The sequence below is a fragment of the Hyperoodon ampullatus genome (genome assembly GCF_949752795.1).
Source record: "Hyperoodon ampullatus genome assembly, chromosome: X".
Classification (NCBI taxonomy): Eukaryota; Metazoa; Chordata; class Mammalia; order Artiodactyla; family Ziphiidae; genus Hyperoodon; species Hyperoodon ampullatus.
The window spans coordinates 39,549,292-39,567,723 of record NC_136913.1 but is presented as its reverse complement, the minus strand read 5'-3'; the positions used below and the strand labels follow the sequence as shown (position 1 = coordinate 39,567,723).

Here is an 18,432-nt window from a genome sequence, read left to right as displayed (position 1 = left end):
CTTTGTTTCTTTGTTTATTTCAGGTTAGTGTATAGACCTAACAAACAGGAAAGACTAGAGAAAATGAACTGAAGGCAAAGTTCATTCGTTTCCTCCCGTACTAATAGTAATAAGGGATTAATGTTATGTTTGGGGATATAACAATTTATGTTATTTTAGGAAGATGCAAGCTTATGACTACTAAGTCATCCATCAAAAATGTCATTCCTTAAAACCACACAGTCATACTATGATAGATTTGAAATATTTGCTTTTCTATGATAAGCCTTAGTGCAGTGATTTTTCTTCATATCAGTTTGTACTATGTGTATACATATTAATTTAATGACAGTTGAATATTTTTAATTGAAGTATAGTTAATTGACCATGTTGTGTTAGTTTCAAGTATACAGCAAAGTGATCCAGTTATACATACATATATATTACATATGTGTATATATACATACATATATATATTATATATGTGTATATATATACATACATGTATATATATTCTTTTTCAGATCATTTCCACTGTAGGTTATTAAGGTTATTACAAGATATTGAGTATAGTTCCCTGTGCTACACAGTAGGTCTTTGTTGTTTACCTATTTTATATGCAGTAGGGTGTACATGTTAATCCCAAACTCCTAATTTATCTCTCCCCTCTCCACCACCCTCTATCCCAACTGGTAACCATAAGCTTGTTTTCTATGTCTGTGAGTCTGTTTCTATTTGGAAATAAATTCATTTGTATCATGTTTTGAGGCAGGAGATAGATGGGCCCTAGGCTGAGCAGCTGGAATCTGTCCCCTGTGAACAGATACTTCAAGATAAGGATAATGGCAGGAGCAAGGAGGGGCTGAGTCCTGCTTGGATAAGAGATAAAGAGACCACATATTTCTCATTCTTGAGGTCAAGGAGACCCCCAAGCTACACATGTGCAGAAAGGATCCTCAGGGGAGGAGGTGCCAGACCATAATATGTTCTGTCAACTTCCCAGAGACCCTTGCACTTGAATCCATCTTGGCTAAAAGATGTGCACACACACAGAGGAGGGCCTGAGTCAGACCAGATCCAGACTCAAAGCCAGACAAAGCAAGATGATTGGCCAGAGGGAACCCAGAAGAACTGCCCCCATATAAGTGATTTAACCCACCTCAAAAGCTCACGGCTCTCTCTCTCCCTCTCTCCCTCTCTCTCTCTCTCTCTCTCTCTCTCTCTCTCTCTCTCTCTCTCCCCCCACCCCTCTCTCTCTCTCTCCCTCTCCCCCCCGCCTCCCTCTCCCCCCCCCGCCCTTCTCTCTCTCTCTCAGAGCCTGCCCATGCTTTCTCCGCACACATCTTCTCTCCTAATAAACACTTTACTAGTCTCACTGCTTTTTGTCTCTTTGCTGAATTTTTTTCTTCAAAGCAGACAAGAGCCGGGGCCCTGCTCCTAGCCACTAGTCAGTCTCTGGTAGTCTAGCGGTTAGGATTCGGCGCTCTCACCACCTCGGCCCAGGTTCGGTCCCTGGTCGGGGAACTGAGATCCTGCTTCAAGCAGCCACATGCCGCAGCCGCCCTACAGCCACACGAGATCAATATCATATGATACTTGTCTTTCTCTGACAGTTGAATATTAAGGTTGCTCAGCATATAGATGCTCTGAATATAAAGGCTCTGAAGGAGCTGAAATAACCTGTCAATTAAAGAATATGTGTTTCAGAAGTACTTAACCAAGAAACCATAATGACTCAGAGTGGGCTTGTTAAAGTGGAATGGGGAAAACAATTCATGACAGCTCTTCTCAGGCCAGTGAGAGGACAAAAGATGTCTTCAGCACCACTGGACTGATCTGACCAAATAGGTTCAAGGGTGGATTGCAAGAAAGTGTAATTTTAAAATAATATTCTTTTTCCTGTGTTCTTCTCCTTCAAGTTCTCTGGCACTCAAGTTCCAGCCAAAATAAAAGTTTAAAAGTAAACTATAGTGCTGGCTGAATAGCAGGAAGTTGAGCCCATGTGTTGGCTAGACCTTTTCCAATAGGGAAGCATAAGGAATTTACAGTAAAACAAACTAGTACAAATACTCTCATCCTTAAAATGTATGTTTTATTCTTTTTAAATTGAAGTATAGTTAATTTACAATGTCATGTTAGTTTCTGGTGTACAGCAAAGTGATTCAGTTATATATATACAATAAATATATATTCTTTTTCATATTCTTTCTCATTATGGTTTATTACAAGATATTGAATATACTTCCCTGTGCTATACAGCAGGACCTTGTTGTTTATCTATCTTGTATATAGTATCTGCTAATCCCAAATTCCTAATTTATCCCTCCCCCCATTTTATTCTTATCAGTAGTAATACTAGTTAACCTTGTTGACCATTTACTGCACACCAGGTGTTGCGCTAACATTCCACACAATATCTCAGTTGATCCTTTCTACAACCCTGTCAAGAAGATATTACCAGGTATTCTTTGTGTACATGGGGAAACAGAGGCTCAGTATGGTTAAATAATTTCTTTAGGTTCACAAAGATTCTAAGCTACAGAAATTAAGGATAGAACCTGGCCTCCTGCATCCTTCCTGCATTCACTAAATTGCAACACCAACTGTCAGAAATTATTGCCCCTTCATTAACTCTAAGTAGCATCAGAATGAGATCACCTGACATGACCCACACTACACAAGGAAATGTTTTGAAAATGGGCCTTTTACTAAACTGCCAAAGTCCACAATAGGTTTTCAACAGATCTCCTCTGGTTTATCTGACAGAATGATTTGCATCTTTTTTTTTTAAAGATTCCCTACCTTTTTGAAGAGGCTGTCCTTTCTCCACTGTACATTCCTGCTCCTTTATCAAAGATAAGGTGACCATATGTGCGTGGGTTTATCTCTAGGGTAAAAGTATGAGATTAGATCACTCCCTAACACCATACACAAAAATAAGCTCAAAATGGATTAAAGACCTAAATGTAAGGCCAGAAACTATCAAACTCTTAGAGGAAAACATAGGCAGAACACTCTATGACATAAATCACAGCAAGATCCTTTTTGACCCACCTCCTAGAGAAATGGAAATAAAACCAAAAATAAACAAATGGGACCTAATGAAACTTCAAAGCTTTTGCACAGCAAAGGAAACCATAAACAAGACCAAAAGACAACCCTCAGAATGGGAGAAAATATTTGCAAATGAAGCAACTGACAAAGGATTAGTCTCCAAAATTTATAAGCAGCTCATGCAGCTCAATATCAAAAAAACAAACAACCCAATCCAAAAATGGGCAGAAGACCTAAAGAGACATTTCTCCAAAGAAGATATACAGACTGCCAACAAACACATGAAAGAATGCTCAACATCACTCATCATTAGAGAAACGCAAATCAAAACTACAATGAGATATCATCTCACACCAGTCAGAATGGCCATCATCAAAAAATCTAGAAACAATAAATGCTGGAGAGGGTGTGGAGAAAAGGGAACACTCTTGCACTGCTGGTGGGAATGTGAATTGGTACAGCCACTATGGAGAACAGTATGGAGGTTCCTTAAAAAACTACAAATAGAACTACCATATGACACAGTAATCCCACCACTGGGCATATACCCTGAGAAAACCATAATTCAAAAAGAGTCATGTACCACAATGTTCACTGCAGCTCTATTTACAATAGCCCGGAGATGGAAACAACCTAAGTGTACATCATTGGATGAATGGATAAAGAAGATGAGGCACATATATAAAATGGAATATTACTCAGCCATAAAAAGAAACGAAATTGAGCTATTTGTAATGAGGTGGATAGACCTAGAGTCTGTCATACAGAGTGAAGTAAGTCAGAAAGAGAAAGGCAAATACCGTATGTTAACACATATATATGGAATTTAAGAAAAAAAAATGTCATGAAGAACCTAGGGGTAAGACAGGAATAAAGACACAGACCTACTAGAGAATGGACTTGAGGATATGGGGAGGGGGAAGGGTAAGCTGTGACAAAGTGAGAGAGAGGCATGGACATATATACACTACCAAACGTAAGGTAGACAGCTAGTGGGAAGCAGCCGCATAGCACAGGGAGATCAGCTCGGTGCTTTGTGACCACCTGGAGGGGTGGGATAGGGAGGGTGGGAGGGAGGGAGACACAAGAGGGAAGGGATATGGGAACAGGTGTATATGTATAACTGATTCACTTTGTTATAAAGCAGAAACTAATACACCATTGTAAAGCGGGGGCTGCTCTTCATTGTGGTGTGCGGGCTTATTGTGGTGGCTTCTCTTATTGTGGAGCATGGGCTCTAGGCATGCAGGCTTCAGTAGTTGTGGCTTACGGGCCCTAGAGCGCAGGCTCAGTAGTTGTGGCGTATGGGCTTAGTTGCTCCGCGGCATGCGGGATCTTCCCAGACCAGGGATTGAACCCGTGTCCCCTGCATTGGCAGGCAGATTCTTAACTGCTGCACCACCCGGGTAGTCCCAATGATTTGCATCTTAAAAGATGTAGAACTGCATACAAATAAGTTCAAAGCTTGAGTAAATCTTCATAACTAATTCCCCTGAAGCAAGGAGTCTTTGTTTTCCTCTTTGCATAGCAACTTCAAAATTCTAGAATGTCCTACATCATCTGAAAACCACATCACTTGATGATTTTTTGTCCCCAGATGGAGCCAACATCCATGGAAGAGTGCATTTAAGGGTTATTAGCACAGTACAAAATATGGCCAAGCCTCTTTTTCTCCCAATTCACAAAATGAATACTCAGATTTCTCTTACTTGGAGGTTGAGCATGATAATTACTGAGTGGTTGTGAAAATTTCCAGCATTCTGTGCTAAGGATGAGGGTCCTTGGTATTTCTTCCATCCTGCCCTCACTCTCTAATTCTACTGGCAAGATCTATATACATGTCCCCTAGGTCCTGGTGCTAAGGATAGAAATATTTGTCCAATGAATGAATGAATGTTTTCTGAAAATTGGAAAGAACTGGGGGCAAAAACATATATATATATATATATATATATATATATATATATATATATAAAGGTTTAGTACATTAAAAAGGCAAGTAAAATGCCTATCTACTTTATCACATTTCTAGGATCAAGAAGAACCATTTTTTTATGTGACCAGTCCTTAAACAAAATTGAGACACAGACAAAATTTACCCAACTAATGTGTTGATTCTTACTGGATGTTGTCAAGGGCAAACATTTAATAGATACGTTATGCCTCAGCCCCTTCCCTTGACAGTCTATTCCCCCACCCACTTCCCAATTGTCCTGATACTGTCTGGCTGACGTTGATTTATTAAATACATATTTATCAGGCACTTACTATGTATCAGGCTCCTTTGTTGGATCTTGGGATACATCTGGTCCAAAGATCTTAGCATTCATGGAACTTACATTCTACTGTCCTAGGAAAATGCTTTGATTGGTATTCAACTTCCTCTTAATAAAACTAGTTATGGATCACAAAAGTGGAATTAAAGCTCAAGAAAATTACTTGAGAAAATTAGAAGAATGCTTGGTTGCATTTTCCTAATAGACCTGCAATAGTTGTTTCCAAAATATTAAAGAACAGCAACTTGCAGAGAAATTGATATACTTTATTAAAAATATGTTTATATAAGTATAGAACAACTCCATCAGGAAGTACACACAACAGTTAAGGGAGGGTTGGAGGGAATACACAGAATTGATTACTTCTTCCTTTGCGCAGATATTCAGTGCTTAAATTTGTTGAATGGAAGTACATTATTTTTGTAAATTAAAGATACCCAATACAGATTTATTTATTTATTTACTGTGACCTGATTTTCAAATCATCGATTGAGAGATTAAACTAGATTGGCAATTCTCAATCGTTTCTCCACTCACGGCAGGTGATATTCACATGTATAACACATTCCCAAAGGCATAACCAGACCTATGTGTAATTCCCTGGCAGGAATCTACCTTTTCCTCTCCTACTAAGGATAGTGTGTCAGAAGCTAGATGTCAAGGAAAATAACGTTATTATGGGGATAACCTTAAATGACTTTCATTCATAGATACAGATGTAAATAGAGACAGAGACAGAAATATGCGATACAGCTACTCGTATAGTTACAGTGCGAAAAAAAAAACCTTTGTGGTTTCACTAGCGTTGGTAACAAATTACCTGTGACGTAATTACAAAACACTAGAATGTCAGAGAAGTGAAAGTAAAACAAACAAACAAAAATGGTCTTAGACCTTGCTGCTCAATACGTGCTCCATAGACCAGCAGTACTGGCCTTACCTGGGACCTTATTAAACCTACAGAATCTCAGGTCTCTCCTCCATGCCTGCTGAATCAAAATTTGCATTTAACAAGATCTCTATATCATTCACAAGCACATTAAAATTTGAGAAGCACTGGCCTAGATAAATGTTGAGTTCCTTCCAACTCAGAGATTTGGGAAATCTAGGTAAAAGTGACAGGACCAGATGTGACCTCAGCCCCTGCAGTAAAATCTAACCCTCTATATGCCTGCTTCCATGCTTCCAAAATTTCAAATGACCTTTCATCCTTCAAGCATAACCATGCTACCAAAGGAGACAAACTATTTTCTGGAGAACAGTTGCTATTCAGCGTTAAGTTGCTGCCAGATTGTATCCACACACAGTTGCAATTCATAACTCAAGCATCTGCTCTGACTTTCAAGATTCGAAGCATTAGGTGCAACAGTTTTGAGTTTGTGATTTCACCTTCATACCCACCCTCACCCCCATGACTATTGGCACATATCTAAAGATCGATCTGAAAATAAAATCATAGAACAAAATGGTACTATAATTTGAAAGACAAGAGTGCATTGAAACTTTTCATTATGTTGTCAAAAAGAAAATCGGTGTTTGTAAGTATTCAGTACTTGACGGTGGTTTTCTCATACATGACTTCGTGTCTGCAGTGTGATACCCAGTATCAGTTTTGCAGCAATGCATTACATATATACACGTCATACGAATGATTTTTATCTTGTAGTTTGGAACTGATCTGGAAAAGGCTTTCTCTACTACAGGTTCCTTGATGAACAGACAAAGGGAGGGATTTCTTTTTTTCTTTGTAAGAAGATTGGGTCACTAACGCAAGCAGCTTACTGAAAAAATAATAAACCTCATTATGTACTGAATCTCACTTTCTTCATGTCTCTTTGCCTTATTCTGTTTTTCTCTATAGGAAAAATTTTCCAAATGCCTTGGAAAATGTTACCAGACCAAGCCTAAATTCATAAACCTGATTCATCTATTTTTCTTTGGCTATTGTCTTCTCTTTGGTCCTTCATGGCTTTCTTTTAGAATCCATGCATCTCAGTTTCTTGTTGAGACTCAGAGGGGAAAATGTCATCTTAATAATAGTTATAAGTTGCCCAAGAGCCATTTCTCATTAGATGATGGCAGGCCCTGTCATATTCAATACTTCCCCATGAAAAAGTAAAATGAAAAAGAAAAGAGACTTTATTTCTGAAATATTTGGAAGTATAATGGCACAGAGAAATAGGAAATGGAATAATTCAGGGCACAACTGACCCTAATAAGACTTCAACAAACAATAGACAGAGATATATTGCCTGAGCCATGAAGCAATTTTCTGCTTTGTCTTTGTTTTTTAAGTGTATACTTCTCAAAAAACCTGATGATAAAATATGTCATTTTGAGCACAATTATCGAAAGTGACCATTTTTCATTGGGATGGGGGCCAATCTCTTTGAAGAACTGAGTCCATCCACTGCAGGAGGATTTTCTATTAAGGCTAAGGCAGCCCTCAGCTGGGACAACCCCAAACAATGACTGTCTGATGGGTCCACCTGCATTGATCCCTGCTATTTACTAATGAGAGCATTTCTCAAGCCCCTCCTGTGGGCATTAGCAGCTACGGGGGACACATAGGACATCAGAAACGTGCTATCTACATGTTACATACTTTCCATCTAGTGTTATTTGGAGTCCTTGTAAAAAGTGAGCCATGAGAGCCACTGAGAGATTGGCTGTTTGATGCTTGGACAAATATGGCCAGTCTCACCTGTGGGGGACCATCTGGGAGATGAGATTTCAGGGGTGTCAAGAAAGTTGCATTGTCCAAAAGAACATATCCTGCAACCGCTACTTAGATGCCTAAAATACCACCCACCCGCCATCCTCTTAAGTATGTATAGGTCTGTGCAGCCTGTTACAATGACAATTCCCTGGGGGAAAGTTATCGGCTAAGAGAAATTTACTCTGCCTTTGCAGAATAATTATTCATGCGATTCTGGTTTGTACTGAGAAAGTGCAGACAACAGTGGAGCATCCGTTGGAGGGAATGCCAGAGAACCCACCCTGCCAATTCCTTCTTTTACTTTTCTTTCTACGTGTGCAATCACCGCAAGTCGTCAATGTGAATGCTTGATTAAACACAGAGTGATGGGCCCCTTCTTGTATATCGTTATAAAGGGTATAGCAATCCTAGTGCTGCCACATATTACAGATCAGTCCCCCAAATCATTTGTACTCATCTGCAATGGGCCACCTTCACCATCCTCTGCCTGATGTCACCTTCCCTGGCCCCCCTTCACCTCAGCGCCTAGTATAAAAAAAGACCTATATACGAAGCTTTCCTGGTCCCCCTCAGGCAGAATGAACTTCTCTCCCTTTGCACTCCATTTTGTGCTTGCTTGGCTTTCCAGAGAATACGGAGTATTGCCTCCAGCTGTGGATCTGGACTTGTCTGAGTCACCTGACAGATGGGGCAGGATATCTTCTACTCCAGTCGTTCTCATGGCAGCTCCTGGACCAACACCATCAGCATCACCTGGGAACTTGCTAGAAAATACAACTTCTGGAACTTGGCCGGCCCCAGCCCTACTGAATCAGGGGGTTCTGATGCTCAGTGAAGTTTGACAACCAACACGTCGGCATGACTAAGATAGCACCAAACTCCACTGCTAGGTTTACTTCTGTTGATTAGAGCTGAAGTATGTTAACCTCAGTTACTGGACCGGTTGTCAGAAAGGAAGAAGATTCTGTCGGGTTACATCAGCCAGAATAAATTGCCAGCTGACACTCTTTGCATGTGGTAGTCACAAATACTATAAATCACTGACTGGAATTTGGTGACAGCTTTCCCGCCCCACCTCCCTGCACGTAACATCTTGTTAGTGAGTCGTGGGGATGCTAATAATATACTTATTGCATCTTCTAAGAAATCTGATGATTCTGGGAGTTATTTTTCTTTTTGTGTGTGAAACATCATAAAAAAGAATTGCAGCATTTCATTTCTTTTTCTATTACACTCTCTTGCTGTTTTTATAATACTCTTTCTAAAATATAGATGTATAATAACAAGAAAATTTGTTTCCAGAAGAGAATGGCTCACACGTTGGGTTATATCTGTGTGTGTGTGTTTTTCTCCCCAGCCATATTTGTACACATGGGAAATAATCCTGCTATAATGTCGTCTTTAAAGGGCTGCCTCAAGGAACCTCAGTGCTGTTGGCAAAATTGAATTCTGCTGCCCTAGATCACATTATTGCTTTTCTAATTTGACTATGGCTCATCCAGACCTACAAAACTTGGTCAGCTGGCCTATTGATAACTTGCCCCCAAAACTTTTTCACTTGTGCCTCCAGCTGAACTTGCTAGCCCCTCATGTTTTTTTGTTGTTGTTGTTGTTGGTTGTTGGTTGGTTTTTTGCAGTACGTGGGCCTCTCACTGTTGTGGCCTCTCCCGTTGCGGAGCACAGGCTCCGGACGCGCAGGCTCAGCGGCCATGGCTCACAGGCCTAGCCGCTCTGCAGCATGTGGGATCTTCCTGGACCGGGGCACGAACCCGTGTCCCCTGCATCGGCAGCCGGACTCTCAACCACTGAGCCACCAAGGAAGCCCGCCCCTCATGTTTTAACTTGAGTTTCAGAGGGCCCGAGTTTCAGGTTTTTAACACTTCTGAAAATGGCCGTTTTGCTCCTTCTTTTCTTCTTTTAAAGTGCTGGTGCTACTGAAGAATGGCACAGGCCAAGGAGACAGGGATGTCAATATCTGATTGGAATATGAGACCCACATTGGGACTCCTGGCTCCTACCACTTCTAGAGGTGGCAGGTAGCAAATAGGAAAGTGCGCTGCCAGAGCAGTCCCAGAGGATCTGGATTTTTAGTTCTGGCTGTGCGACTAACCACCTGTGTGACCCTGGGCAAGTCACCATAACTTTCTGGTCCTCAGTCTTCACAGCCAGGCAGTAAGAGCTTGGATGATCTGACTTTCAGTATTTCCATCTAAGCCTTAATAGTACTTTCTGGACTCTAATTTGATAATGTTTACAAATAAAAATAGTTGATAAGCTTTTAAGGATCATATGGTCGCTCTATTTTTAGTTTTTTAACGAATATACCTGGAGAAAACCATAATTCAAAAAGATACATGTACCCCAACGTTCACAGCAGCACTATTTACAATAGCCAAGACATGGAAGCAAACTAAATGTCCATTGACAGATGAATAAAGAAGACGTGATATATATACACAATGGAATATTACTCAGCCATAAAAAGAATGAAGTAATGCCATTTGCAGCAACATGGGTGGACCTAGAGAGTTTCTTTTTTTTTTTAAATTGATTATTTTTTGGCTGTGTTGGGTCTTCGGTGCTGTTCACGGGCTTTCTCTAGTTGAGGCGAGTGGAGGCTACTCTGCATTGCGGTGTGTGGGCTTCTCATTGTGGTGGCTTCTCTTGTTGCGGAGCACGGGCTCTAGGCTCATGGGCTTCAGTAGTTGTGGCACATGGGCTCAGTAGTTGTGGCACGCGGGCTTAGTTGTTCCACGGCATGTGGGATCTTCCCAGACCAGGGATTGAACCTGTGTCCACTGCATCGGCAGGCGGATTTTTTTTTTTTTTTTTTGCGGTACGCGGGCCTCTCATTGCTGTGGCCTCTCCCGTTGTGGAGCACAGGCTCCAGATGTGCAGGCTCAGCAGCCATGGCTCACGGGCCCAGCCGCTCCGCGGCATGTGGGATCTTCCCGGACCGGGTCACGAACCCGTGTCCCCTGCATCGGCAGGCGGACTCTCAACCACTGCGCCACCAGGGAAGCCCTGGCAGGCGGATTTTTAACCACTGTGCCACCAGGGAAGTCCCTAGAGATTTTCATACTAAGTGAAGTAAGCCAGACAGAGAAAGACAAATATCATATGATATCGCTTATACGTGGGATCTAAAAAAATGATACAAATGAACTTATCTACAAAACAGAAACAGACTCACAGACATAGAAAACAAACTTATGGTTACCAAAGGGGAAAGTAGGTTGGGGGCAGGGATAAGTTAGGACTTTGGGATTAACATATATACACTACTATATATAAAATAAACAACAAGGACCTACTGTATAGCAGAGGGAACTATACTCAATATTTTGTAATAACCTATAAGGGAGAAGAATCTGAAAAAGAATATGTGTGTGTGTGTGTGTGTGTGTGTGTGTGTATAACTGAATCACTTTTGCTGTACACCTGAAACTAACACAACATTGTAAATCAACTATACTTCAATTAAAAAATAAAATAAAAAAATAGTTGATAAGTGTGAGTTCTATTTTATCAATAGCTCCTTCCCTGACCAAGTAGGGTCAAAAGCAAGAGGCTGAGCACCTTTTCGTTTCCCTAACCATGAAACATCTTAGCATCCTTTAGGGAGCAGGGAGAACATTTCTCTACTACACACTCTTCAGCCCGTTTCTTTTCTTTTTTCTTTTCAGCCCGTTTCTGCAAGGCCTGCCTTCTGATATCTTTGCCATCATTTTCTATATAACTCCTGGCAGACATTCCCACTGATGACATTTTTCTTCACTGAACATTCCCAAACTAGATTATCCTCTTGGAAGGGGGCAAAGTTGATGTTTACCATGTAACGTCAGAAATTCTCATTGATGTCCTGTCTCCTTAGTGACCTGCACTCAATGAATATGCTGGTCTGAATCACTACAGTAGAAAATCTCCTCACCCCCATTCTCAAAACAAGTGATCACTCAGAAAATCAACCCTTGAGATAAATTGCTTTGGGCAATGACTCTTGCAGTGATTTTCCAATTGACGCTCCATACCCAAGTCCCTGTGATGCCTCAGGAGCCACCTCTGAGACCCCAGGCAGTGAGAATTCTGGTGTCCCTACCTCCACGCAGACAGACAAACTCCATTGCTTCCTAGCTCCAATTTTACTAATTTTTTTTCTGTAATTCTATGTAATATTTAATTTGGAAAACAAGGTTTACTGGGCTTCCCTGGTGGCGCAGTGGTTAAGAATCCGCCTGCCAATGCAGGGGACACGGGTTCGAGCCCTGGTCTGGGAAGATCCCACATGCCACGGAGCAACGAAGCCCGTGAGCCACAACTACTGTGCCCGCATGCCGCAACTACTGAAGCCTGCTAGCCTAGAGCCCGTGCTCCACAACAAGAGAAGCCACCACAATGAGAAGCCTGTGCACCACAACAAAAGAGTAGCCCCCGCTCGCCACAACTAGAGAAAGCCCGTGCACAGCAACGAAGACCCAACGCAGCCAAAAATAAATGAATAAGTAAATAAAATTAAAAAAAATTTACTGCTTTAAAACTTACAATGAAAAAGATGGAAAACCATTGTCTCGCTGAACCCCTCTAGATCTGCCCATATTTCCAGGCTCTTCCTTTCAAAAGATTTTTGTTCACTTCCCTCAGTTCATTCACCCACTTTGCAGAAATATGGACATCTGCCGCAGAATATGGACATGTGCCAATGATTGTTTAGGAATTAACGATGAAGTACACAATCCTTCTCTTAGTTTGGGTTCCTCCTGCAAAAGCAGAGCTGGAGAAAAAGGCTTTCATTTGGGACTGTGATCCCAGGGGACAGGACAGCAGGAGAGGGCTTGTGAAACAGGGAAGGAAAGAAGCCAACACGAGTCTGCGTGCATCAGTAAGTTGGCCATCCACTCCCCAGGCTCCACCAGGAATCCAGAGTGCAAGGGATTCATGCCCCTCCCCTCTCCCAGCACGCCTGAAGTCCAGATGGCAGCAATTGATGTATAAATATACTCTAGCTCCTTCGCCAGTGGGGTGGAGGTAGGCCATGGGGGTAACTCTTCTACATTGACTTCTAGAGCATTGACTTCTCAGGAGCATTAAGCTCTAGTTGCCTACAGTAGGAACTGCTTTTCTAATGCATCCTTTGCCTCCTGCCCTTCTCTGTCTCACTTCCCCCATCCCCTACCAGTATTTTCGGCAAATCTCCTCCTGAGTAAACTACTTGCACTCGAGTCCTTGTCTCAGGGTCAGCTTCTAAGGGAACCCAATCTAAGGCAGGGATATTTAATAGAATATCAGAAATTTGGGTTTGGAATATGAGAGAGAGAAACATAGATTCAAAACCAAATAGCACTTTTATTTTTATATTACACAATATCCAACATAATTCTCCAATTCTGTGGACTGTGGACAATTCTTGGGTAGACTGATGTACAACTTCAGATGCTACATGGCCGAACTAGTATTAATTTCCACTTCTGGCAGCATGATTGGTCCCCAAAAAGCTGACTGCTTCTCATTGTTTTACTAATTTCTCACCAATGGCACCCAGTAGGACATCTGGGATACCTTCCTTGTTTATGGTAGCTTTTGGTTTCTTAGGTGTTCCAACCTTTGGTTGAGAATTTCTTGGTTCCTGGCTTAGTTCTCCTTTTGAACCAATTCCTGTATTTACCACATTTGGAGAATGGCTGCATGGAAGGGAAATGATTCTTAGTGGAAGAAATGAAACCATGGAGTGATCTACCGTCAGGCTTAACAATCAGTTAGTTTAAATATCAGTGACTTTTTAAATGTATTTTAAAACTGTGATGATAGAACAGCATGCAGATTTAGATGTATGTATCAAATATTAACCCATTGAAGACCACTGAAGCACAACCTCACTTTTGTACATTCAGAATGAAGGTTCTCCTACTGGACATACAGTCAATGGTCACACTAAATATTTGTTGAAAGAAGGGCTTTCTAGGTCTGTATCTAAATTTCATATAACGTGTCATTGACTGGGAAAGTTTTTGTCAGTCTTGGGTGTGTGTGTGCGTGTATGTGTGTGTGTATATGTGTGTGGTAGAACCACAGACCTATCTGCTCAGCCCTTGTCCTAGGGCAATAACAAGTGAATCGTGTAAAGAGGAATGTTGGAAAGACTGCCCATCTTTTCTAACTTTTTGGCTTGTGGTAATGCTGACTAGATTGAGAGTTTTTAGCTTGATGGCAAAAACTCAAAATTTGGATTTTTCTTAGGGCAACTTTCATGAAGCAGATAATTAGCCAATGGTAGGTGAAAGAGATTACTTTTAAATAATGTGCAACTGAGATCTGTAATACCTGGTGATTTCTTTAAAAGATTTTGTCTGTGGCCCAGGTCAGAAGGTCACAATCACGGTACTCTTGCCCTAGCATGAACCGCCAATGTGTTACTGCATTTCAGAAAACTCAAGAACTTCGGGAGGGCTGACTCATTCTATCTTGAACAGCTTGTATATTCAGATCACAGTATGTGGGGTGGGTGCTGTGTACACAGAAAAGCAAAATCCCAATGCACTGGATTTTGCTTTTGGATTTTCAGCATCTCCCTCAACATCCTGTTTACAGCTAAACACGCACAGACCCACTGTGCCTACCAGCCAGGACCAATTGCGTTTGTGTGGGTCTGTGCTGCCTTTCAGGCAGGTTTTTGAAAAGAGTAGCCTGGAGTATTTCTGAATAATGAAAGTTGGGTTTTTTTCCCCCTCACATACCAGAGGGTTTTCCTATAGACTTGAAGATCAGCTTTTGAATCCCTGAAAGCCCTTACCACACAATACAGCTTTTTTCAAAGAGTACTGGTATCAGGAAATTCTTTTTCTGAGATGAATAACCAGTTTTAAAGTGATTGCAGAGCTCCTGAAGTTAGTAGGACTTTGGAGAATACAGGACAACTTGAACTTAAGGTACTTAAGACCCTTGTAAAAGTTTTATGGTTCTTTCATGCTTTTGCTTTTGTGTTCTAAAATGTAGAAAGACGTTGAGGGGGAGAAGAGGAAGCAAAATGTTATCAGAAGGGGGGAAAAAACCCTCTTGTGAATGCTACCTGGAGGGTAAAATGTGAAACTGGATCTTAATTTCCTTTTTGTTTTTGAGAAGAATGTCACTGCCTATGAAATATGAGGCCTGTGCAAGACAGAATGTTCCAAAGTCACTCTTTGGGACAGTCCCCAACTTCCACATGTGGGGTGTTTTTCTCATGTGACTGACTGAACAAATTGTAAGTGACAGTGAAAACTCTGGAGCCCCCTTTTCTCCACTCACAAATCTCAGTCTTCCAATTACCTGTCACCTATCATTTATTCTTCATTCCATTAATATTGTGGTAATACCTACTATATGCCAGCTACAGCATCATGTTGTGAAGCTGAAGACAATACTGAGAAAAACAGACACCTTCCCCTGTGTCTTGGAATTGACCATCTAGTGTACACAGATAATAAACATAATTGCCACAACTCCGAGTGCTGTCAAGGACAATAAGAGAGGTCATGAAAGCACAGGAAGGCCTATCTGCTTTGGAGGTCAGGAAACAGGCTCCTGTAAGGCAGTCATGACTGAGCTGAAATCTGAAGGGGCATTGCAGGCTGTGGGAAGAACCCAGGGAAAAGCTCTGGGACAGGAAGGGAGGAGAGCGCTCCTGGAACCGAAAGGCCAGCATAGAAAGCTAGAGGCAGGGTGCGGAGAATTGGGGTGCCGGGGGAGCCCATCATAGAGCTGCTTTCTGCCTCTTCTGGATTTGGGTCTTTATGTGAAAGAAAATGGGCAGCCGTTAAAGGGTTTGAAAGAGAGATGCGACAAGATTTGATGGTGTTTTTAACAGACCACAATGAATAGAGGGTGAATGAGAGGTCGGAAGGCAGCAGGAGGGGTGATGGGGGTGAGGGCTAGTTCAGAGGCTGTGACGGTGACCCCGACCACAGGTGGTGGTGACTTGAATCAGGGTGGAGGCAGAATGGGAGTTTCTTGAAATATTTAAGCCAGTAGCGAAGGGCTGGATAAGAGAAGAAACAATATGTGATCATGGAGGATGGGCGGGTGGGCAGAGGGAGGAGTTCCCAGCCAGTGTAAGTGGCTGGGCATTGGGACCTTTAACCGAGGGGAGGGTAGGAAGGGTCCTCTAGCCCCTAGGCCTCCAATCTTTCCAACCCAAGGAGTGGCTTTGAAACTTTGGCCTGTGACCCCCAGGGAGAAATACGTTTTACACTGTCCGCCTGCACACAGGGGATAGAGAAATTCACAAGACAGTGCTTCTCCGTTTCATGTGCAACGAAGGCAGATTTCCTATCTTACACTATTAAACAAACAAACAAACAAAAACATAGGTCCTCTTGGCCTCCCCTCCCCCCTCCCCCCAGGCGTTGACGGCGGTGCTGATGGCAGCGGGGACCACTGTGGCATCACCCACGTTGGACTTTGTGACACCGGGGCCGGGAAGTCCCAGAAGTGGGATGAGTCGAACTTCCTGGCGACCCAGCGTACAGAAACTGCGATTTCATGAAGATGAATGAGCCCGGCACTCGCCAGCTCGGTCTGGGGGAGGACGGGAAGGAGGTGCAAAGAGTGATTTGGAAACTAAAGAAGCCATGACCCTCGACAGCTTAGCTAATAAATTAGCCACCACTGATACCTCGGAGCTCAACTATCCAGTGCGGGAGCCGGAGAAGGATGGGGCGCACACCAGCAAAATCTTCCTGGACAAACAAGAGAAACAGCGGCAGTTCGAAATGAAAAGGAAGCTTCACTACAACCAAGGACTGAACATCAAACTGGCCAGACAGTTGATTTCCAAAGAGCTACAACGTGAGGAGGAGGAGGATGAAAACAAAGAAAGTTGGCATGCCACCAGCCAAGACAAGACTACCACCATGGAAGAATCAGAGGAAGGCCCCACCAGCGACGAGGAACTGCAGACCCAGTCATTCTACGAGAAGACAACGTTTGATCAACGCTGCAATTGTTTGTCAGATCCAAACCCTGTTACTATAACCTGCGGCTTCTTGTTCTTTAGAGCTCATGCTTCAAGTACTGAAATACTTATCAGTTAAATTGTACTGCGATAATTAAACGGTAAACTTAGAAAATAATAGGTTAACTGGAAAAATCCCTGCTTGCTATTCTGTCTGGTTCTTTGCCACAAATACCGATTCTGATATTCGTCTAAAGCCCCACTACTTTGAGAAAACTGTTGGTTAATGTACATAGCATATAGCTTTCGATGTGTTAAATGTTTAAAGGGGGACTGATTTATATTCACTTCTAGCTGTACTGACTTTTATAGAAAAGGTTTTGTTACAAAATCTAAATGCAATTGGTACAGCGGGTTATGTAGTCTGATAAATATTCAGGCTGAAAAATACTCGTCTTTAGGGTGATTGGCCTGTTTAATTGAGAGGGGATATATTATAAGAGTTATTGTTACATTTTTACCTTTAAATTTTCCCTTTATTTGCTTTCAGTGTTTATAAGGAAATGACTGAATGTTTTCTCAACAAAAAAATAGTCCTTTTTCCATGGATTATCAGGTTAAAATGGTGCCAACGTCTATTTTGTTTTTGTGCACTAGATGGGCAGATTTAGTATCAATTATTTGTAAAAGTCTAATATTATCTAAGTGGTTCCTTAGACCTGTCTTACCCTCTCCACCCTTTGTTTCCTCAGTCCTTCTGGGGCATACACAGCACAAGACTTTATGGAGTATCATAGATTGTCAAAATATTAGAAAGTCTTCGTTCTCTCAAATATTCTTTTATTTGTTGCAGTAATGTCACTTCTATTTCAACCATCATGGCCTCTTCAGACTTTTAATATGTGGAGAAAATAGATTGAATAGCAGAAGTGCTATAGTCAGGAAAAAGAATCCAACTGCTATATTTCTACACCTTTTTGGTGTACAGCCTGCTAAATAATTTGCTATTATGAGTTCATCATTTGTCCTAATTAGCTTTTAGAGAACAAGTGAGGTTTTTTTTCACAACTGACTCCTGTGCAACCAGTGTTGTTGTTCCTGACAGACAGATGTCAGCCCAAAGGTTTTGTGTGTATTTCCATTTATTTTTCATTGAAATTTTTACTGAGATAATTGTGGGTTCACATGCTGTTGTGAGAAATAATACACAGAGATCCTGTGTACTCTTCATCCAGTTTCCCCCAGTGGTGACATACTGCAAAATGGTAGTACAATGTCACAACAGGATATTGACGTCAATACAATCAAGATACAGAACATTCCATCACCACAAGAATCCCTCATGTTGCCCTTTTATAGCCACATGTGTTCTCCATTTCTATAATTTTGTCATTTCAAGAATGTTCTATGAATGAAATCATATAGCATGTAACCTTCTGGGATGTACCAGTGTTTTTCACCCTTTCACCCACTGAAGG

The 18,432-nt window shown here is 41.7% G+C and overlaps 1 protein-coding gene across 1 annotated transcript; it reads left to right on the top strand.

Moving 5' to 3' along the window:
* Window positions 1–8,713: 8,713 nt before the first annotated feature.
* PPP1R2C (PPP1R2 family member C) lies at window positions 8,714–17,093 on the top strand (the record flags this gene model as incomplete). The annotated part of the gene is given in 5 exon segments (XM_079727999.1): window positions 8,714–8,859; window positions 14,450–14,514; window positions 16,404–16,513; window positions 16,516–16,594; window positions 16,597–17,093. Coding segments are annotated over 5 exon segments (897 nt in total).
* Between the last annotated feature and the right edge of the window lie 1,339 nt (window positions 17,094–18,432).